At 43.6% G+C, this 23,037-nt stretch overlaps 1 protein-coding gene across 1 annotated transcript in view; it reads right to left on the bottom strand.

Moving 5' to 3' along the window:
- The window catches only part of LOC113614464 (nuclear receptor subfamily 5 group A member 2-like), a 64,999-nt gene extending 42,603 nt beyond the window's left edge, over window positions 1-22,396 (bottom strand). Inside the window, exons 1-4 of the mRNA XM_027095998.1 lie at window positions 22,354-22,396; window positions 20,066-20,169; window positions 11,672-11,791; window positions 6,135-6,282 (exon numbers count right to left, since the gene is read on the bottom strand). Coding sequence (XP_026951799.1) covers window positions 6,135-6,282; window positions 11,672-11,791; window positions 20,066-20,169; window positions 22,354-22,396 — 415 coding nt within the window. The remainder of the gene's footprint in view (window positions 1-6,134; window positions 6,283-11,671; window positions 11,792-20,065; window positions 20,170-22,353) is intronic.
- Between the last annotated feature and the right edge of the window lie 641 nt (window positions 22,397-23,037).

Below are 23,037 nucleotides of genomic sequence, written 5' to 3'. Positions count from 1 at the left end.
AGTCAGGGTGGACCCTTCAGCAAAGCGGAAGGTTGTACCTGAAGATAGAATTTACTAATTCTTCCCCTCCCCACCAAGGAGCTGCATGCCCTGAACCTCCCAGACACCTATGGTTCCTCTTTTTCTATTTTAGGGTTTTTAATGCCGAAGACCACCAAAAGGGGAAGCAGACAATGACCGTGAAGTTATTTACTTTGGCTAATTTTCTCCTTCAAACATCAGAGTTCAAATAGATAGAAAGTAGACATACAAGTAATGAAAGCTTATGGTCATGCCGCTTTCCTAACGCATCGTGAGTGGTCCAAAGAAAACGACGAACCTAAGAGGCGACAACAAAATCACAAGGAGGGATTCTCCGAGAGGGAGGTACCAAGGCTCTAAGGCAAATGCTTTCAACAAGCTTGCTGAAATCCTGAACCCAGAGTTCATACAGACATACAAACACACACATGCAAACAACTCACATTTAGAAACCAAGGGAAGTAAAAAGCTTCACAATTATTTAGTATATTCAGTAAAAATTGGAAATTCATGTAAAGCAGTTCCCTGCTTTTACCCAGGAGAGGCTGGTTTTCTTTTTGGTCCATATTCCTCAGATGATGGTCCCAATTCCCTACATCATTCTGTCTGTATAGATGCTGCCTTAGGATGTAGGGAGCTTTTTAAAAATATTGACTGATGAGCTCATATGTCCCTGAAGAGGACAGTGTGCTGTAGCAGAGAAAACACGGACTGGAATTTGGGGTTGTTAGTTCCAGACCTGGCTCTGAGCCTAAAATATTGGGGGTAAATCACCTAGTTTTTTTATTTCAAATGCAAAATGGAAGGGAGAGAATAAATGATTTACCCGCTTGAAGTATTTTATTATTAACACTACAGAAGAAAAGCCTTCCTGTTCCCTCCTTCTGCAGCTCACTTTGATATCTGACCTGCTGAGTGTCACAATTCCAACAGAATCTAAATACTGATCATCGGTCCTTAATTCCATTAATTATTTTATTCCCAAAGGGGAAGATGCTGTTTAGTCTCTACTTTCCTTATAAGAATTCCCTTCACAATGTGAACACATATCCTTATTTTCTAAAATTAAAAGATGTCAAATTGTCTAATACGTTTTATAGCATCTATTTTCTAGTCTCCCTTTCTTCAAATTTTGTGCGTTTTTTTAAACTAATTTTTCCAGTTCCCATTACTTTTTTTTTTTAACCTAGAAGTTGGAAGGAAAAGCTTTCTTTCACTTATGAATGCAATAAATACTTCTTAAAAACCTACTATGTGTCAGAGGGTAGGCCAGGAGCAGAATGCAAACTGGTAATAGAAATAATGTAATTTTGCAACATGGATGGACCTAGAGATTATCTTACTAAGTGAAGTTAAATCAGACAGAGAAAGACAAATATCATATGATATCACTTATATGTGGAATCTAAAAAAAAAATGATACAAATGAACTTACTTAAAAAACAGAAAAAGACTCACGGACAGAGAAAACAAACTTATGGTTACCAACGGGGAAAGGGGTGGGGAGGGATAAATTAGGAGTTTGGGATTAACATATAAGCACTACTTTATATAAAATAGGTAACCAGGAAGGACCTACTGTATAGCACAGGGAACTATTCTCATTATCTTGTAATAACCTATAATGGACAAAAATCTAAAAAAGAATACATACACACACGCACACACACAAAACTGAATCACTTTGCTGTATACCTGAAACACTGTCAACCAACTATACTTCAATTAAAAAAAAAAGAAAACAGCCGTTAGAGAGTTCTTTGGAAAAACTAGTCTCCGAAACTAACCTGCACTTGGATAGGACTTTGCAGTTTAACCACTTCCCATTACAGATCACAAGCTACTTTGGTAAAGGCTTTGCTTTGAGTTTAAAACTAAGTAAATCTAACCGAATCACTCCGCTGCACACCTGCAACTAACACAACCCTGGAAATCAACTAACTATATTCCAATATAAAATAAACATTAAATAAAGCATCTGCTTAAAAAAAAACGAAGTAACTCTACTGATGCCTCTATTTTATCAGCAACATTTCCTAAGTCCCTCCGGTGTACTAGGCAATGTGCTAGAAATCTGGGATGTAGAGAAACATCAAGGACAATTTCTAACCCCAATCTACTTTTTACGCTGGGGAAATCCTCTCAAAGAGAATCAACAATCTCTTTAACTCAGCTGAGTATGAAAAAGTGCTTTCAGAAATACTGGCTGACCAGAGAAGAGAATAACTCACCGCGAGTCAAGGGCACTCATCAGGGGAAACAGGATGCAATAGGCCTCTACTTTCTCCTGCCACCTGGGATCGAACGAGAGTCCAGCAGCGTCTAGCCACGGAGCCTCAAGGCTGAGAAAATCCCAAGGCAGAGTAACCTCTTAGCTGGCACGTTCTGGTCACTTGCTGCTCTGAGCACTTAGGCCACATGCGTATTCCTGATGGGCTTGACCATGGAATGACATCATTCAGGAAGCTGCAGTTAAAGACCAGGTGACTGCTTCCCAGCTCTGCATTTGTTTTCAGGAGATACAGTGAATGGGAATTCTACTGGTCTTTGCAATGCCTGCGATGTTGACAGTATCTGGGGATCACCCACACACCTCTTCCTCTATGAGATTTATTTCTGCCCTGGTTGGTGACAGCATAGTTCATCAAGTCACTTTGATTCCTTTTTAAAAGGTGGGAGTACAAACCAATAAATAAACAAAAATTTTATTTTGGCCTCTCTTGGGTCGTCAATATTAACTGGCCAACTTAGAATTATCTCCATGGATGCAAAGTATCTCACAGTTAGGTGAGAAAAAGGGTCAGGGGGAGGGGGGAGTAATAGGATTTTAAGAAAACATTCCAACCAACAAAGACTGGGCCTCCAGAGTCTGCTATATCACACACAGAGGAATATCCTGGGAGATGGGCATTTTTCACTTTTTTCCCTTTTTTTTCAATCAGCTTACCCAATTGATGTCTGCTCACGGATACTATTTGAGGAGGAAAAAAATCAGGCAGCAGAGCGGAAGAATTTTTGGTGAACTGTACTTTTTACTTTAGTCCTGTCATTAAGCTTTTCATGAAATCAGGACCCAGCTTCAGTGAAGGATGAATTTTGGAAGGAAGGTGGTTGGACCTCAACTAATCAGCTGCCGTTCCTATAGAGTCTCCTATTCTGGTTGAAGCACCCAGGACCCTGAGACGCATCCCAGCTGTTTCCTCCGAACCCCATCACATCCCATGGTCTGCACCCTGTAACGTGTCCACACCCCATCTCACTCCTGTCTCCAAGAGCGTTAAAGCCACTCGGAACACAGTTTCTAGTCCCTTTTCCACACGACTCCCAGGAAGGCAAATCAACTTCAGCGACGCACTTCATCCCCCTTTAAAGAATCCTGCCGTCTGGCTAGATTTTTTGCAGGATGAAGACCGTGGTACCCAGTTTTGGTCACAGCCGTGTCTCGGTGGCTGTTCACAGGAAGTGCTCAGTAACTGCGGAGTGTCTCTCACCTGCCTCTCCAGCACATCTGCCGTTTCCCTCAAGCCACACTGGTCTCCCAAGAGTCCCGAGACCTTGAACTCCGTGCTTTTGCCCCAGGCATCCATGAGGCTTAGGAGACTGTACCTGCACGCACTCACACCTACTGTCTCACCACGTCCATCAGGAAACCCTGCTTCACCTTTCACCAAGAGCACACGGTCTCTCCCCACACAGCCCCTGGCCTTGGATCAGTCCACAGAAGCCTCGTTTTCCTCCAGGATCCCAGAGGCTCAAGGCTGGGCTGGGATCAGAACACAGCAGGTTTCAGACTCAGGGGCACAGGCTCAGCTCTCGAGGGAGGTCCTGGTATGATTTCACTCCCATCACAGGTAAAACAGGCTTTTGGAGGCTGGCCTGGGTACCCAAAGGTTAATTATCCACATCCCTCAATGAAGTTCTTGTCCCCCAGAGATTGATTATTCATTGTTTCTATGGGGGAGAAAAGCTTTCCATTCACAAATTGGAAACTACCTGAACTTTACTGCCAGTTACTTTATTCTTGCTTCTTTAAAAATAAACTCTTTGGGCTTCCCTGGTGGCGAAGTGGTTGAGAGTCCGCCTGCCGATGCAGGGGACGCGGGTTCGTGCCCCGGTCTGGGAAGATCCCACATGCTGCGGAGCGGCTGGGCCCGTGAGCCATGGCCGCTGGGCCTGCGCGTCCTGAGCCTGTGCTCCGCAACGGTAGAGGCCGCAACGGTGAGAGGCCCGCGTACCGCGAAAAAATAATAATAAAAAATAAACTCTTGGCCAAACCTGATTTACCTCTGATCGATCGGAAAGCCATGCTGTCCTTTCCTCCTTAAACAACAAACAGACATAGTTTTAAGGGACATTCAACTAGTTATTCCCTGGTGCCCAGGATCCTGAAACAGTTAACACCCTTATTAAACCAGAGAGTTCTGTGTGGTTGAGGTTCTGGTAAACACACGACCCAACTGTTCAGGAAGATGATCTGTGAGGTTCGAGTGCTCAGAGCACTTCAGGAACACCCCAACCCCATCCTGACTACCCAGCCCTAGTGTTTGGCAGAGATATAATAATTTTGAAAAATAATGAAGGAACGATAAAAGGGATGAAAGCTAAACACGGCTGATGGTTAATCTCTACATCTTCCAATGTCATGCAGTTCTTCAACTAATTTAAAATACCACTGAAGTGAGATGAATCTCTTTAAATATTTTATCAACAAGACGCTGTAAGATTTCTTACACACACATTACCACACTTTTCATTTAATTACTGATCAAACGTACAAGTTGAAAAGACGAAGATCTTGCCATAAACCAGAATAATTTGTGAGATGACAGCAAGCAGGCCTATGCTATCTTCCTCTTGATTTTTAAAAAAAACTGTTCTTGAGTAAAACACGTAGACTTAGTTAAATAGAACTTTCCTATTTCTTGTGGTTAACACAGAAACCATACAGGACCCAGTGCTGGCATGGTAAACCTTTGAACACTACATCTATGAAATTCTGTTGTCTTTTTAAATTTTCAGTAACATTTCTTTTTGCTATATTTATCACATTTTCCAAAATATGAAAATGTTCCTTTCCTTTTAAATGTTGACTACATGTGAAAAATTAACTCTGGTTCTATTACTTCAAACTATCCCTTTATTAGCAACAGTTGTGCAGGGCTGTCAAGAGGCATTTTAAAACGAAAGCACCAAATTTGGAGTGTAGACACATCTGTTTTACTTTGCAGTATGTTTTATTGTTTTATTTCTAAGGATATGAATTCACAACTATCTTATAACTGAAGACTAAAGAAAAAACATATGTTGGTAAATCTGATTTCTGCATTTTTTTCATTCAGGGGGAGTTGCCCCCCTCAGCTGTCTGCCAATAAGTAATAAACGGACTTGGCAAAAAGTTTATTTAAGTTGGCTTTATTAAGCCAACAAAATACAGAAATCAAGTACGGGACAGGCAGACAACTCTGTTCCTTTGAAGTCGCTAAAAATCCATCTCCTTAATCCTTTTTTTGTTCCAAGCAGTGGTGATTTTTCTCAACTGACTCACTGGGAGCCTTGAGTTAGCTAATCTGTCTTGCTTAGTTATCCTTCTTCTCCAAAGCTTTCCTAAAGAAGCATCCTTTCCCTTTCCCCCTGACAACCGTCATCTTTTATGCTTGCATAGTGGTGCATCTGGTTATAAACATTCTCTAGTTAATCCTGATAGAGATTTAGGAAACAGGTTTTTAATGACCAACCATATTTTACAAGAACAAAAACAGCAGGAGCTTGCAAGCTGAAACAAAGGGTGCCGAGAAACGACCAACAGCAGAAAGGTGGCCAAAATGTGACACCTTGCGTCTTTCCTAACCCTCTGTCGTGGCGTCACCCACCCATCATACCCATCAGGGAAGAACACTCAGGACTCCAGACACAACTCCTCCCCCGTACGCCACACCACCCACTACAGGGCTACGACTCGGCCAGGAACACACACAGGAAAACATAACTGAGCTGGAAGATTTCACGATTAGAAAAGAAGGTCATTATCTTGCAAGAACAAAAACACAGATGGACCTCAAGACACTTGAAGGTCAGTATCATTTAGTCATTTTTATGAGGAAAGGATTCCTTACCTAAACTAAAGAGCACCAAGAATTTCAGACACACGAACTCTCGTTGGTCAAACTGTAGAGAACGAAGCTTTGCCACCAGCTCCTGTGCGTGACTCATGAGGTTGTTGAGTGTGGCCCCCGCTTGCGAGGCTATGATGGAATAGTCCACCTGCAACACAGGATCAGTTTAGGGGGTTTTCAGAACCGGAAATTCTATATTTATTTATTTATTATTTACGTTAAAATGGATATATGTCTACACACATATATTAAAAATATGTATACATATATATTTCCCTTGAGACTTTTAAGCACTGTGGGTAAAATCAGGTTGCAGTATAGATTCATAACACAGGGGACTTTCCCCACGAAAACAGTTTGAGACACATTCTATTATTATAAACCGTATCATAATCATTCTGATCCATCTAATCATTTTGATAAGCCTTGTAGGAAGCAGGTCTTGACTGCCTCAATGGTACACGCAGATACCTTTATCTTTTTTCCTACTGCGAAGTGACGTCATCACCTAAGATGAAAATTGTCAGCTCATGAGTAAGTTTAGAGAAAAATATACTGTCCCTAAAAAGTGAATCCAGGGTGGCATTCTATATGCACATGAAGTTAATTAACGAGGCAAGTGAAGGCAGAGATATGTTTCTAATTTTATTAAGAGACTTCATTTTAAAGTAATCATTGCTCAAGACTGCATGCTTACGGAGGATGAGAGAATCACATTTAGATTACTCTTTGATTTGCTGTTTCCTCAAAAGCTACAAAGACTAGCTACTTGCCTATGATTGTCAATACATTTCTCTCTAATGACAGCAGTGATCTTATTTATGAGAAGAATAATTTCTTGATTCAGACAACAAAAAAGGTGTATTTTCCTCTTCATTGAAACAAACAAACAAAAAAAGGGGCTGCAATGCATCCATCTCAGATTATTCACGGGGACACTGAAAGTTCAATTTACAATAATAAGTTAAAATGTAGGGGTGGCTATCAATGGCAGAACTGGCTCTGCAGCTGCAATTACAGCATAATGGGAAAGCCCAGTTGGTACCTGACGCTCCCATCCTTTTTTTTTTTTTTTTTTCCTTTTACTGGCGAGCTCTCAGGCAACCAGATACTCTTTTAGGTGCATTTAATATTTGCAGCGGCAGCAAATTTGTCTGGGAGGCAAGCCCTCATCTGCCACTCACCCGGAGCAGACTGTATTAAATTTTTATATTTATTGACATTTCATTACCATAATTGACTGCACTTGCTTCTCTAGGAGAAGGCACAGGGCTGCCTCCTAAGCAGGAGAATGAGTCCCTTGAGGAGAATTTGCAATTAAAAACAAGGAAGGATGTATTTTTTTTTTATTGTGTAAATATGATGAGTTGAATTTTCAGCTTTAACTTGAGAATACTGAGTGTACAGAAACCTTTTTTTGAGAGTGAGAAAAATTATGAGTCAGTGGAAAGACGGCCCCTCCAGAGGTGTCAATCAGTTTATAGAGCATCAACTGCACGTGAAAAAGCTCCAGTCTGTACGTGTCCTGGGGAGGCCCCCGCATCACCACCGCACTGTCCTACTCGCCTGGTCCAGGTGCCCGCATCTCCCCACTAAATTCAAACATCAACTGTCCTAAGTGCGCCTGTGGTTTCTGTTGCAGATTGTGTGAAAGGAAGGGCCAGCACACAGGCAGCCTGAACCATGAGCCGGAAGCAGAGGATGTCACAGACCACGTGAGGGTCACCTGCCTGGCACTCCCAGGGATGTCCCAACCATCACTGTACCAGCTCTCTTACAGGAGAACTTTCTACTCCAAGGATGTTCTTCTTACTTAACAGGGGTGGCTGAGCTCTGAGTCCCTTAGAAACCGTACATGGTCTAGCTACTCCACATGATAGTAATATAAATCCTATAGGGGCAACTGGGGTAGAATTGGGAATGGCAGACAGGGCCAGAGGTAGAGGAAACCTGGGACAAGACAGGAGAGGGTGTGGGCCAGTGAAGCCACTGACGAAGCAAGAGCCTTGGGTAGTCATAAGAAGGGTCCATCTTTCGTGCCCCCATCTCTCAGTGAGGCACTTGAGCTGGATACTAGTAAGGTGACACCCACTTCCATTGTTATCAAGAAATGAGAGTAGTTGGGACAACACTGCCAACTTAAGCTTGGAATCAATTGCTGAGAGCATCGTTGGTGTAGCTTAGAATGTACATAACCTTTTTTTTTTGGGCTGCAGTGTGTGGCACGCGGGATCTCAGTTCCCGGACCAGGGATCAAACCTGCGCCCCCTGTCGTGGAAGCGTGGAGTCCTAACCACTGGACCGCCAGGGAAGTCCATGTACGTAACACATTTTCATAAAAATCACTAGTGGATCCCTAAACCAGGAAGGTGTACTACTAAAATAAGCCAGAAATATGTCGGTATTAATTGATTTTTTATTATTAAGATGGGGTTAATTCAATTTTGCTATGTCTGTGGTTCTAACAGGTAGGCAGTAAGTTCAAATACTAGACCTTCACAGTTGCAAATGTAGTACATTGTAACTGAAAGGACTCGAAATAATTAACTTTTTAAAAAATATGGGTTAATTAAAATTTGCTATGTGTGTAACTTGAACAGGTATGAAATAAGTTCAACTATGAGAACTTCATACTTGGAAAATAACATGCTCTAATGGAAAGGGACTGAAATGGTTTCACAGGATTCTGTACTTAGTGAGAAGGACTTCAGGAAATCAATTCTGACGCCAACAACTTTATTGCTATACATTTATTTACACGCTAATTTGAAAGCCCAAACATGCTTATGAAATGGGGGCTCTGATGACATTTCTTTCAAGGATAATTTATCAAATTGCGTGGCTCTGAAGGAGGGGCAGTGATTTATTCCTGAAACAGCGCCCAGATCGGCAACTTCCTGACATTTTATTACAAACATAATTATATTTTCATTGTTGAATGCGGAGTTTGCCCTCATTTCAGGAGCAGCTGGCCTTGTCTTTCACGTACTTAGTAAAATTAATTTATCGCTCTCTTACGTGGAATCTTTGTGCCATTCAATTCAACAGAGATATTGAAGAAATGCTATAAGCGGATATCCCCTTCGGATAAATTTCACTCATCATGAAGGTAGCAACAGTTGTAGCTAAATTGCTTTTAGTTCTAATAGCTGCAATTTTTGATGACTTGTATGTTGTAAGATGCCTGTCTTTTTAATACGATACACAATAATAGAAGGTAATGAATAAGGTGCCGGTAGTCCTTTCCCTTAGGAAAATCTTACAGCAGCTGTTAATTAGCTACAATATGCAAATACTGAAATGTGATGGCACACCAACATCCTCCACTGTTGTTTTATATGTACACATACAGCCATATGTTTTGTGTGCGTGTATTTTTAAAATACTGGATAGAAACGAATTCTCGTCATAGTGATAAAATGCTCAGTATTTGGAATTGATTTGGCAGTGCTTAACGTCACTGATAATCATGACTTCCTTTTGGCTCAACGAGGTTATTTAATGTACACTTACAGAAGCCAGACTGAAAGACAGAACTAACATAGCTAACTTAAGGGTTAAGTAAGAAATTCCGTGGTGTTGGCAAAACGCAAAGTCGCAATAATTGATAGTAAGGACCAGAAATGCCATCTACTCCTTGACTGTTCTTGGTTTGGAAAACCAGAGAAAGAAATGCACTTTCTCTACTTTTTACATGGTAATTACCTTTTACCCAGGGGCAGCACTTAAGGCAAAATGAAACACGGAATAAGGAGCATCTCGAAAGAGCAGGAACGGAAGTGCTCTGCGAAATAATGACACAAACCCATTTGATTTCTGGAACTCAGAGGATGAAATCAAATTAATTTGTGGGCTGAGTCTTGTTCTTCTAATGCAGCTCCCAGTCGGGTTTCGGAGGGAGGGGGTTGGGAGTCAGACCCGTGATTCAAACTCTGAAAATGGGTACACTTCTCCCAAAGACCTGAGCCACGGGATGAAAAGACTCAACAAAAATTCCCGAGATCAGGAAGTAAGCCCACTGAGGCTTGATTCTGGAAAGCCTCTCTCATGAATAGTGCAGAAAGCACAGACCAGACAGTGATGAGACCGATCCAATCCGCAAAAACTCCGAAAGAATGCTTTCCTTGAATTTGCTTGGGAACATGTGGTTTATTTATAATTCAGCAAATGATGTGGAGACAGCCTTTCATTTTCAAATATGCACTGCTGGGGTTTCACAGCACATAGACATTTATGGCCGATGTAGAAGATCACAGTGCCCGAGTCCCGAAGCACCGTTCAACGCATGCCTGGAACAGCCCAATGGAGTAAACAGATCTCTGCCTTCCTTGCATCCATTTTAATAACACACCAGTTATAAAACGGGGGCTAAGAAATGGGAGGGACAGGGCTTCCCTGGTGGCGCAGTGGTTGAGAGTCCGCCTGCCGATGCAGGGGACGCGGGTTCGTGCCCCGGTCCGGGAAGATCCCCGATGCCGCGGAGCGGCTGGGCCCGTGAGCCATGGCCGCTGGGCCTGTGCGTCCGGAGCCTGTGCTCCGCAACGGGAGAGGCCACAGCGGTGAGAGGCCCGCGTACCGCAAAAAAAAAAAGAAAAAAAAAAAAAAAAGAAATGGGAGGGACAGGCCAAAATCCTGTAAAGTTGGAATTAGGCCCATTAAGTAGACTTTCTCTTCCCCCAGGTGCCCAGAAGGTCAAACGACTCTCTTCCTTTAAACCTTTGCTCAAATCTCACCTTCTCAATAAGGCTCAACCAACCAGTCCTATTAACACTGCAACCCAAGGGTCACTCAGCAACACAACCACAGATGTACGTTGATTCTCCTTTACACAACAGTTCCTTTTTAAAAAAAATTCAATAGCACTTTGACCTCTAACATTTATTAGGATTATTGATTATTGTCAGTTTCTCCTGTGACAGTGTTAAGCTCCGTAATGGCTGGACCCTGTAGGATGTTCAGTAAATATTTGTTGACTGAACAAATACCTATTCAGAAAGGAGCGCAGGACCTCGCTGTCATTTCCTCTTTCCACCTTCCTTTTCAATAATGACTGGTTCTTACTAACTAACACTAACACTCCCTTCCCTTCTCACTTGCTTGCCATTAGGCCAAATATTTAGACGATTGATCTATGAGTCGGTCTCTTCCACCAACATGATTCCAAAATAGCGAGGATTCCACCATTTCTAAGGTGTTTTTTTAAAAGGCAGACAAACAAGTGTGGTAGATTCATGCAGAAGCTTGAGGAAAAAACCCTGGGTGCTAACCATTAATTCTGATTTAGCAACTGTTCTGACCCTTCAAAGCACAACTTTCAATCCCAGAAGCCTGGAAGCGGCAGGCTGTGATCACGCCAGCTTTTACAAGTTTCACCGTAATCACCCAAGCAGGAACGGAGCACACCAAGTCAGCTTTTCTAAATTATTTGCAGCCAATGTCCCTTTCAAAGCACAAAAGTGCTCCTGACCTAGTTAAATTCCTGCCATCTTGAACGTGCTTAATAAAAAGACACTTTTTTTTTTGCTGTCTACACTCACCTGTTGCCCAGTAACCAGAAAGATGGAGCCTTCCTTTCCGTGAACCACTTGTCGGTAAATGTGGTCGAGAATTAAGAGCTCACTCCAGCAGTTCTGAAGCAGCTTCATTTGGTCATCAACCTGTAAAAGAAATAGAAAAAAATGACACTGTAACTCAGTATTTTTTTTTTTTTTGCATGATTTTTTACCTGAGAACCCACTATAAGCAAGGAAGGACCACCGAAGCACAGATGCTCAGAATTTCCATCCTTCCTCCTGAAAATCATTCTTTTCATTTGGACAAATACTTTTTAGGCCACATATAAATACTTCAACTAAATATTTATAATCAATGAGCTGCTAGGAAAAGGTACTCTATTAGATGGGTCTATCATTAGATCTATTAGCATTTGCTTGTGGGAGGTCCAGGCGCCTCAGACTGTCCTCAGTGGACCCCATTAGAATGACCCCAAATAGAGCTTCCCTGGTGGCGCAGTGGTTGGGAGTCCGCCTACCGATGCAGGGGACGCGGGTTCGTGCCCCGGTCCGGGAGGATCCCACGTGCCGCGGAGCGGCTGGGCCCGTGAGCCATGGCCGCTGGGCCTGCGCGTCCGGAGCCTGTGCTTCCGCAATGGGAGAGGCCACAACAGTGAGAGGCCCCCAAAAAATAAAAAGAATGACCCCCAATAGCCCAGGCTTGTGTAGAGGTTAATACATTGAGCCCAAGCTGAAATAGGATATGGGCATTAGCAAGCCACCAAACTGTGAGGATTTATACGAGAGGCAATCGGCAGGACAGCCCAAATGACTTGAACTTAGAGGCACACGGCCGTTGTTTGTCATCAGTGTTCACCCGAAGTCCACGTTGTGCGAGACTTGGACTAGAACAACCACCACGCTTGGTCTTGATGTCCACCTGCACCTGCTCTATGATTTGGACAATTTTCCCACAAACCCCCTACACTTCAGTTTCCACATCTGACAAATGGGCCGAGCACAGTACCCCCCTCACAGGATGGCAGTGGGGAGTAAAATGAAGAGGGCTGCATCACGGTGAGTATTTTATCCACATGGTGTCGCCCCCCAGGGGACCGCATTCTTTCATGACAGTAACATACGCATTTCAGGTACAGGCCACGTATCCACGGTCAAACGTGGAGGGCATGTTGATCCATTTCCATGGCTATTTCTGACAGTTTCTTTTCATTTCGTAATACGTACCAGCCAAAGATCTTGGCGTGCCCCAATACATCACACATTTATACCAACAACACCTAATATTTAGATGTCAGGTAACAGTTTTGAAGAGTTTTGCATATTGTTTTAGACTTAATTCAGAGAACCTGCCTGTGGAGTTAGCAGAACCGGCATCATTTTCTGAAATTTACATTATGAGAAAATATAGTCTCAGAGACTTATTAACTGGTACACCTAGAGGATTCTCTTTCTCTCTCTCAAGCTCTAGGATGTCTCCAAATTACACGGAGAGGTGACAGACTCACAGACATAAGAAACAATCTTATGGTTACCAAAAGGGAAGCAGAGAGTTGTGGGGATAAATTAGGAGTACGGGACTAACAAATATACACTAAATAAAATAGACAGGCAACAAGGATTTACTGTAATAACACAGGGAACAATCAATATTCAGTATCTTGTAATAACCTATAATGGAAAGTAATCTGAAAAAATATATATATATATAACTGAATTACTTTGCTGTACACCTGAAACTAACACAATATTGTAAATCAACTATACCCATATTTTTTTAAAAAAGAAAAAGAGGCGTTAGAATTTTCTGAACTGAATTAACTTAACTCACTTATAACAAATTCATCTTTAAGCAGATATTTAATGAGATTCTGGACGGTTGGGTGATTCTTAGGAAGTTTCCACTCATATATTACCAGTGATAGGAGCTTAAGGATGACTATTTCCATGAGTCTAGAAAACAAGACAGTACTGAACTTAGACTAAAGCAAGGGTTCGAGGTACAACTGTGCACTTTCCAGCTCTGAGAGCTTGGCCAAGCCATTTGGTTCTCTAAGCCTCATCTTCCCACCTAAAAATACAAGAGATAGTTTTTGTCTTGAGGATGGAATGAATAAAGTGTGAAACAATACACTAATGAAGAAACAATGCCAAACACAAGGCTCCCAGTTGGAAGACCATATTGATCCTGTTGAGAAGGAAAAAAGGTAACTGCAGAGATTGAAGCTACAGTCAGGCTCTGTGATCAGGAAAAGACATCCCCAAACATCTCCGTCAGAAAGGATTTGTTCTAACCAAAAGAATTTCACTCATTAAGTGAATAGATGTTCAGAGCCATTTAATGTTGAGTCTAAGTGCTGGGTCTGGGGTATAATGGTGAACAAGGTAGAAGCAGTCTGTACCTTGTGGAAATTACTCTCCTAGGGGAGAACGCTCACCAACACAGGTGAGTGGGTTGGTGACAGAGGGAGCTAGCTCATCCTTCTTCAGAGGAAAAGCTCCAGTGTTGTGTGTACATGTCGGGCTGTGGCGGCAGCTGAAGGAGACCCACGTTGCTGCTCTCTGCGCACAGCTCACACCAGAAGCTGCAGCTACATATCCGAACAACATCGGTGTCCTCACGCCCAGCAGTTTTCAGGGACCGTCCCTCTCAGATGCTCGGGGCAACTTCAGAACCAACTGCACTTGGTTCTACTGGGATTACTACACTTCATTCCAGCTCATACCCTATCAGCGTCTTATTTCAAATTTATCAGTCCACGGCGGCAATTCAGTTCCCCTGCATTTTCTTCTGTGATGTGAAGCTTTAGTTATTAATTTAGCGCTCTTTCCAGGGAAGCTGAAAATACTACACCTTGAGATCGTTTCCCCGGAAACAGTTATCATACCCAAAGGTTGCCAAGAATTGGGGAATAACCTCGAAGCGTGTTTCAAGACGTCTGGACGGGATTCCAGCTTAAGAACCTATTTACACGGCAGGAAGATTTATGATTCCCATCTTGCAGGTGGAAACATGAAAAAGCTAAGAGATGATCTGGCCACGTATTAGAGGAGAAAAGGTGGGGTGACCATTAAAAGCAGCTTGTCTCCTTGGAGCCATCACACTGAGGGGCTTTTCCTCCTCATGTGCATGTGGTGGTCCCTGTCCTTGGTATATAACACGAGAGGAATACTTATGGCAACAGTTTGCCAGCATCAAAGCCTGTTCAAGTTGTAAGATAAGAAACCTCACTCTCCCTGGCCTTCTTTTCTTTTGTGATCAGGATACACTTCCAAATAAGGATATATTTGTGTGTCACGCTCAGAAAAAGAGTGGAGTGTATCATTTTCTGACCTTATTCCTAACTCTGTGTGTGTGTGTGTGTGTGAAGATGGACTGGCTTTGAAAATCTGTATTTCCTGGGTCCTCTGCTGCTTCCGAAGTTGCAGGAATAGATGAAATTGAGCATGTCTATTTCCCACAACTAGCCCTTCATTTTTGGTTTTGTATTTTGTGCCGTTCATGTCATCATGACTCCTTCAGGGCTCGTGGAGGGAAGGGTCGTCTTCACCCGGTGATGAACACACGGGTGACCCTCCCCACACAGGCCGGCAGGTCTGGACCCACCGCTGGCCCTCGGTAAAGACTTCTCGACTGATTGTAATTTTAACACCCCTCTCGGGTAATTGATTCCTTGTTTTAAGGCTCTCTGAGGAGGTTTCCAGGCTGACATTCCATTTCAATATTTCCATAATTGATTATGTGATATTTTATGTTATCTTGAAATGGGAGAGTATGCAGTTTCACGGGGCTTTGGGTGACATAGTTTTTATGCAGCTCTATGAATGAAAGGACAAGGCAAATATGATGACCGACTTGTTCCTTATCTCCAGATAAGAGACGTTGGCAATTTTGAAGATAATTTCTCTTTAGGAAGGAGTGTTATAGGTGATATGGTGGAGGGGGTGGGGAGAAGAGGAGAAAAATAATCTACTACTTTTGAGTAAATTTCCGGGTATGAATGCTGTCAACAAACAACTTCAGGTGGCATTTGGGGAGCCCAGACAGGGGACTGAGGGAGTGTAATCTCCATGACATATCAAAACCTCTCACTAGTTGGTAATACCCCCTCGTACAATCCTGCGTTATCAGCTGTAATAAAAAGAAGGGCTTATCTCAGAACCCTAGTCACTCATCAGAAAAGACTCACGCTGGTATTACAGATGAGCGTGTGAGGGAACACAGGCCTCATATTGTTGTGAACACACCTTCCCACAACCCCGGACGTTAATCATTAGAAAGCTGTGCTTTCTCGTAAGAGGAGTGAATTTGGCAAACAATTAGAAGAAGAAAAATGTGCAGATCTTTCTCAAGCCCAGGTTGAACTTATCAGACCCTTTTTGTTGCCCCCTCAAATTTACCTCTGCACAGTCTGGCCACTGAACGGTTATTCCACTTTCCCTCTTGCAGGGGCATTTATTTGAAAATCGACATCGTGAATCACTGTGGTTAAGCTTTAAGAAAGATATGTTTAGCAAAACATTCAACTGACATGGGTTGGTAATTTAAAGTGGACACGAATCCATTCCTAATTTCGGATCATTAAATCTGGTGTGTGCCAGGCCTTGTGCTAGAAAGTTGGGGGAAAACAGAGGTGGCCAGGACACAATCCCTGCCTTTAAGAAAGGCACACTCCGGGCTTCCCTGGTGGCGCAGTGGTTGACAGTCCGCCTGCTGATGCAGGGGACGCCGGTTCGTGCCCCGGTCCGGGAGGATCCCACGTGCCGCGGAGCGGCTGGGCCCGTGAGCCATGGCCGCTGAGCCTGCGCGTCCGGAGCCTGTGCTCCGCAACGGGAGAGGCCACAGCAGTGAGAGGCCCGCGTACCGCAAAAAAAATAAATAAATAAAAATAAAAGAAAGTAAGAGAAAGGCACACTCCAAGGAGAGGAGACAGGAGTGTACATCCATTATAAAAACCCCATGTGCACTAGAAGCTGGGGGTCACTTTACCCTGCTTCGTTTCTTGGGGAGACTTCCAGGGGGTCACAGAAGCTTCTGAGAAGGGTACGTTTAAGCAGGTCTTAATGTTGTAGAACCACTTAATAAACTTTTTTTTTTCTCAGTAGCTCCTGTGAAAACAATGCTTGGAACAAAGTATTTTAAAAAAACGTGAAGATTCTTCAGAACCATTACAAATAACATCCAGCTATTATTTCTGGACAAAAGAAAACAATCCTCGCAGGTGGACCTCCACTTCCTTATACTTTCTTTTGTGACAATGATGACATTTATAAAGGTATAGTCAGAAGCAGGGAGAGAGAAATCAAAACCCAGACAAATCAGCATCAACTTAGCAACTCCTAATGAGAACCTACTTTGGTCCAGACAGACACACAACTGCTTGACTCCTTTACTGGCTCTACATACAACACTGATGATTATCTGCAACCTCTGTAATAAACTGCTACAAAGTCCAAGAAAAAATGATTTCACACTAACAATGATTAAACAAGCACTAGGAACAATACTGTACAAGGGAAATAACAGCCTAACTCCCCTGTCAATTGTTGCAAAACCCAACAGATTTATGAGCAGTTCTTCCCCGCTCAGAGACAACTGAAGTGATTCCTGTGTATTTATTTGTTAATTGCGGGCTGTCGGTCCAGAGTACAAAGACCTGCCTGGCAACACTTAGCCAGGGACTCAGCTCTTCTCGCCCTTTCTCCGTTTCTGCAGTGGACCAACAAAGGATTTTTTTCTCCCTCTGGGATTGACACTCTCTTCCAGGTGAGGGAAGCAGGAGGCAGAGAGGTCTAACTGCAGGGTACCTGCGCTGTGTTTCCACTCCCACCAACTCCCTCCCATCTAGGTCACGACCAAGAGTCCATGGAAATTAGGACCCCGTGAGTCCACGGTCTTCTCCATCTAGTTGTAATTCATCACATACACCGTCACTAGAACGATCTATTTCGGTCAGGCTACTCCTCTGGACACAAACCTCATCCACATTCCCTAGATTTCCCTCCGAAGACCTCTCCCAAAGCAAACCTCCCTGACCAGTGTGTGGGGGTCAGACACCGATCAGTGTGCCCACTGGCCCATCATCCAGGAACTGAGGGGGTCGAGTGGCTGCCCTACAGCTGATAGCCTCGACCTCCGGGGACATGGGCCCCCTCCACACCATCAGGGGTAAAGTGGTTGGGAAGTGAACACGGGAGCTGTCAGCTGAGGAAGGAGATAGAAGGTAAAACAGACCAGCCCTCAATCTACTTCTTGAACATCTCAATCCAGGGGTAGCAGAGGTGTCAGGGGCATGAGACCTCAGGGAGCCCTAAGGGGACCACCCTGAAACCAGGGTCCAAGAGCAGGTGCCCTGGACCATGATGAGTCAGTAGAACAGGCTCAAAAAATCCTCGGGGGGCTTCCCTGGTGGCACAGTGGTTGAGAGTCCGCCTGCCGGTGCAGGGGACACGGGTTCGTGCCCTGGTCCGGGAAGATCCCACATGCCGCGGAGCGGCTGGGCCCGTGAGCCATGGCCGCTGAGCCTGTGCGTCTGGAGCCTGTGCTCCGCGACGGGAGAGGCCACAATGGTGAGAGGCCTGTGTACCACAAAAAAAAAAAAAAAAAAAAAAAAAAAAAATCCTCGGTTAGGAAGCGAGGGAATCATGTGATTTGTGTTGGAGGCTTTCCATCAACAATCACTAAATTTCTTTTGAAGACGAAAGAATGTTTATCCAGAACATTCAGATGCCTGGTACGCCTTATTTCCCAGGGATGCTGAATTCAATTTTCTTTTATTTAAAGATGGGCTAATGCCAGATATTCAATGTTGACGTTTTTCATTTATATACATGTGAAGCTATTACATCAGTGAGAGACACCTTTGAGGTCTGGAAGAAAAAGACTGCATAGTGTATGTAAACGTGAAATATCACTATTGAGATCTATGTCATCACCACACAACAAGATGTAATTTAACCAATTTCTTTCAAACAGAATTGTAGCTACATTCTCAGAATTTGTCAAAGTGAAGGATAACTTTTGCCCGGATTTTCCCCTTCCGCTTATCCACATTTCAAACAGCTTCTTAGTGAAATATGAATTAATTATAAGTTAACAGTATGTTCATCGTACTTGTGGGGTCAATTAAGAGTTTGCACCCAGTAGTACTGGTAGTGTCTTCTGTTCAGGTTTCTATGTCCGGCCACATAGAATTTACATGATCTGACTAAGTTGAGCGCTAAGAGGTAAAGAGACCATTCTTCCTTGTGGTCTAAGGAACAGATCACATTCTGCTGTTTCAATGTCAAAGCATGTTCATTCTTTTACACAGCTGTCCAGTTTTCCCAGCACCCATTACTGAAGAGACTGTCTTTTCTCCATTGTATATTCTTGCCTCCTTGTCGAAGATTAATCAACCATAAGTACATGGGTTTATTTCTGGGTTTCTATCCTGTTCCATTGATCTATGTGCCTGCTTTTGTGTGAGTACCGTACTGTTTTGATTACTGTAGCTTTGTAGTATAGTCTGAAGCCAGGGAGCCTGATTCCTCCAGCTCCATTTTTCTTTCTCAAGATTCCTTTGGCTATTTGGGGGTCTTTGTGTTTCCATACAAATTTTAAATATTTTGTGTATAGCACAAGGAACTCTACTCAAGAGTCTGTAATAACCTAAATGGGAAAAGAATCTGAAAAAGAATATAGATATAGATATAGATATAGACATGTATAACTGAATCACTCTGCTCTACACCTGAAACTAACACAACGTTGTAAATCAACTATACCCCAATATAAAATAAAAATTAAATTTAAAAATAATAATAAAATAAAATGCAACAGCCCTAAAATTTTTTTGAAGCAGTTTGTACGTACGAATAATAAAAGATGAAATGACAGAAATGAGAAAATGGAGATAAAGGGAAAATAGAGATAGGAAAATAAGTCGAAGTCAAGAACAGCATCGGTTCCCAAAACAAGCTCGATATGGGCTGCTCCAGTGGCTGGCAAAGGGCCACAGTTTGGGTCCTCATCACCAGAGCACCACTACTAACATGATTTGTGGACACGTGACGTTCGAAGCAGCTTCTCCTAGTACTGGACCCCGAGAGAAACTTCACGTGTGTCTTCACAGGATGGTTCTAGATGGCACATAAACCAGGCCCTGACGACACCCCCTCCATAGCCAACACTGAGCTTCGCAGTAAAGGCTCCTGTAAAGCTGATGGCAATGTTAAGAGAAGCCAAGATAATCTGGTCCTAGAACACAATTTTCTGATGGTCTGTTTTCCAAAGATAAGCTGAGACACTCCAGAAATGGAGAAAAGGTATACATTTTAGGCCCCTTCATTTATAGCCTTGTTCAGGACCATTAGACACTACAAAGGAAATATCCGGGCTTTACAGCTCAGAAACCTGGGTTTCTACCTCGACACCCTCACCATGTAACTTTGGGCAAAGAGTTCAAACTCCTTAAACCTCAGCTGCTCTCCCAAGCCATTGTTTTTGTTAAACGGGATAAACACAAGTGTGCCCAGCTGGGTGGCTGGTACATAGCAGACACCCTATTAATGGTAAGGAAACCTGAATCTAAATAAACAAAGAAAGGCCAAATATAAGAGGTGCTGAATGAAGTACAGAGGAAAGAGATTTCAGGTGATGGCAAAGGTTGCCGAACAAGAAAATAAATAGTTTAGGGCAGATTAATGTGAAATATTTTCCAGTGCTTTCTCCTAGTAGGTATTGTTCCATTTATGACCACTGCCTGTTTCCTGTCCTCTAGTTTAGAAATCTCCTCTGTATAATTAAGGCAATGTTCCTCACATGTCTGACCAGGCGGATCTTCCAGCCATGAGGACAAAGCCCTTTAAGCCTGGTTGGAATGTCCAGAAAGCATCTGTGAATATGACTGTCGTTTTCGGAATAGGGTAGCGAGGTTAAGATTATAATCTTCATTTTCCAGACACTGCCTTAAAGACAATAATGACACCAGCCACAGAATTCCAAGTATGCAACAGCCTATTGTCTGGACAACAGTGATTAAGGCATAAATTAGGGAAGGTTTTGGCAGCCCTACATGCCATGAAATGGACCCACGGCTGGAGCCCTTGGGACACCAGATGGAGAAGAAAGGAAGATGCATGAGCTGTGACTCCCTTAAGGTCTGAATGCAGCTATCTCCTTGGTAGACTGCATTTCAAAGCCAGAAGAAAAAAAAAAAGTTTTCAAGAGGCTAAAATGTCCTTGAGTCCTTTTTGGCTGGCTGCTTCAATCAGGCTTTTGGCCAAAGAAAGGAGGAAAGAACCCAAGTGGCCTAAATATCACTCACCAAAAATACAACCCACATTAGGGCAGAGGCAAAGGAGAGGCCCCTCAGGACCGTTCAGTGATGGGAATTCTCTGGGTACAAAGGCTCCTGGGAGAATCCCTCCACCCGGTTCCCCAGTGACACAGGAGGACATGCTCCCGTCACAGGATTCAACTTCCCCCTTCAGGTCGCAGTGCTGAGGATACATGAACCTGCGCCTTCAGAGGTGCCCAGAAATGTGTTCACAGAAGTGGTGGCAACTTAAGAGAAAACTCCAGGAGTCGAAAGTGCAGGATGATTATTTCTAGGTAAACCAAACCATTTTCGCTTTGCCTAATTAATGTCTGCTTGGTCGGTGCTGAAAGGACCCAGTAACCACCTTTAGTTCAAAGACTTCATTTTACAGAGGAGGACATTCCGGTCAGGTGGGCTGTGGTGTAGAGCAGGTTAGTCGGGGGCCAGAAATGGGGGGGGGAATCCAGGTGTTCTGAATCCTAGCCCAGTGCTCTGTCACTAAGCCTTTTTCATACAGGAATAAAGAACAATCTTTCTCTCTAAAATTTTTTTTAAAAGGTAACATCGGGCTTCCTTGTTGGCGCAGTGGTTGAGAGTCCACCTGCCGATGCAGGGGATGCGGGTTCGTGCCCCGGTCCGGGAAGATCCCACATGCCGCGGAGCGGCTGGACCCGTGAGCCACGGCCGCTGAGCCTGCGCGTCCGGAGCCTGTGCTCCGCAACGGGAGAGGCCACAACAGCGAGAGGCCCGCGTACCGCAAAACAAAAACAAAAGGTAACATTGCCTCAATTTATTTCCTGCAAGGAAATATATTAATGGTAATTTAATGTCTCTATTTCAAATGTGAAGAAGGTTGACTTGAGAAATAAAGTCCTTTGGAAATATACAACAAATATGGTTACCCAACGATAGAAGCTTGGACTTTTTTAACTGGACATAAAACCTAGATAGATGCTCTTTCCTATTTTGGGGGAAAGACTATGAAGGTAACTTGAATGGAGGGTGAGCTAAGACCTGGCATTTACTTAATCCCAAGGGGATCTGTTTTGTGCCCCAACTGAAATGGGGATAACGTTCTTCTGGGTAAACTAGAATCAAGATGGAAAAAGGGCCTAGAGAAAAGAAAAACAAAAAGGAGTATCCTCTCTTCCTATTTTTGAAAACTCACAAATTATGATTTGATATTACTGACTCCATCTTTCTCTCAAGATACTTAGGCAAATATTAACTTAATTTGATCCTGGGGCCTTTTTCCTAAGAGCCCACATATAACCTCACAGGATGTGTCCATTCGGTCATGACAGAAAGAGTGGCACCTGGCCAGCCATCTGTGGGGACCACCTTTCCCCAGCTGTGTCCCTGGAGCAGCATCTGGGGTCACCTCCCTCAAACCTCTCGGCCCTGTACCTCCATAGCCATGCACCTGGTTTCCTAGTGCCCCTTGGGTCATCGCTGAAGGGCCAGGTAGCCCCTGCCTGGACTGGCCCTGGTCCCAGAAGACCCAGAGGCAAACTGAGTTGTCACATAACTCCTGGTTGCCGGCACCCTTTCGTAGAGCTCAGCAGGGAGGGATACAGCAGGGGTCCGCAACCCCCATTAGGAACTGGGCCGCCCAGCAGGTGAGTGATGGGTGAGTGAGCAAAGCTTCATCTGCCGCTCCCCTTCACTTGCATCACCACCTGAAGCATCCCCCAGCCCCCGTCTGTGGAAAAACTGTCCTCCACGAATCCGGTCCCTGTTGCCAAAAAGGTTGGGGACCGCTGGGACACAGGACTCCTCAACCCCACTACAGGGCCCAAAGTGAAACATGAACGACGTCAGCAACATGGAAACACTATTTTCCAATACTGCATCGGCACTCATTTCAAATCATGTTTTAGTTCCTCAGTTCTGGCCAGTTAAAAGGGGAAAGAAAACATCCTACAAAGTTGCAAGGTAGTGATATCTGGAATCAAAATCACACGAGCTAGATTTTTATCGACACCAGCCCTAGCTCTTTGCAGCTGTGTGACGAGGCTGGGCCTTACAATACATTTCCCGTTACTTGTTTCATGCTCTTTCTGTTCCAGGTTCAGAGAGAACCGTGTGGGC

The sequence above is a fragment of the Aethalodelphis obliquidens genome, unplaced genomic scaffold, assembly GCF_003676395.1.
Source record: "Aethalodelphis obliquidens isolate GAN/ISIS:26980383/991018 unplaced genomic scaffold, ASM367639v1 scaffold97, whole genome shotgun sequence".
NCBI classification, from domain to species: domain Eukaryota; kingdom Metazoa; phylum Chordata; class Mammalia; order Artiodactyla; family Delphinidae; genus Aethalodelphis; species Aethalodelphis obliquidens.
Note: the sequence above shows the minus strand (reverse complement) of the source record. Positions and strands in the feature narration are given on the sequence as shown.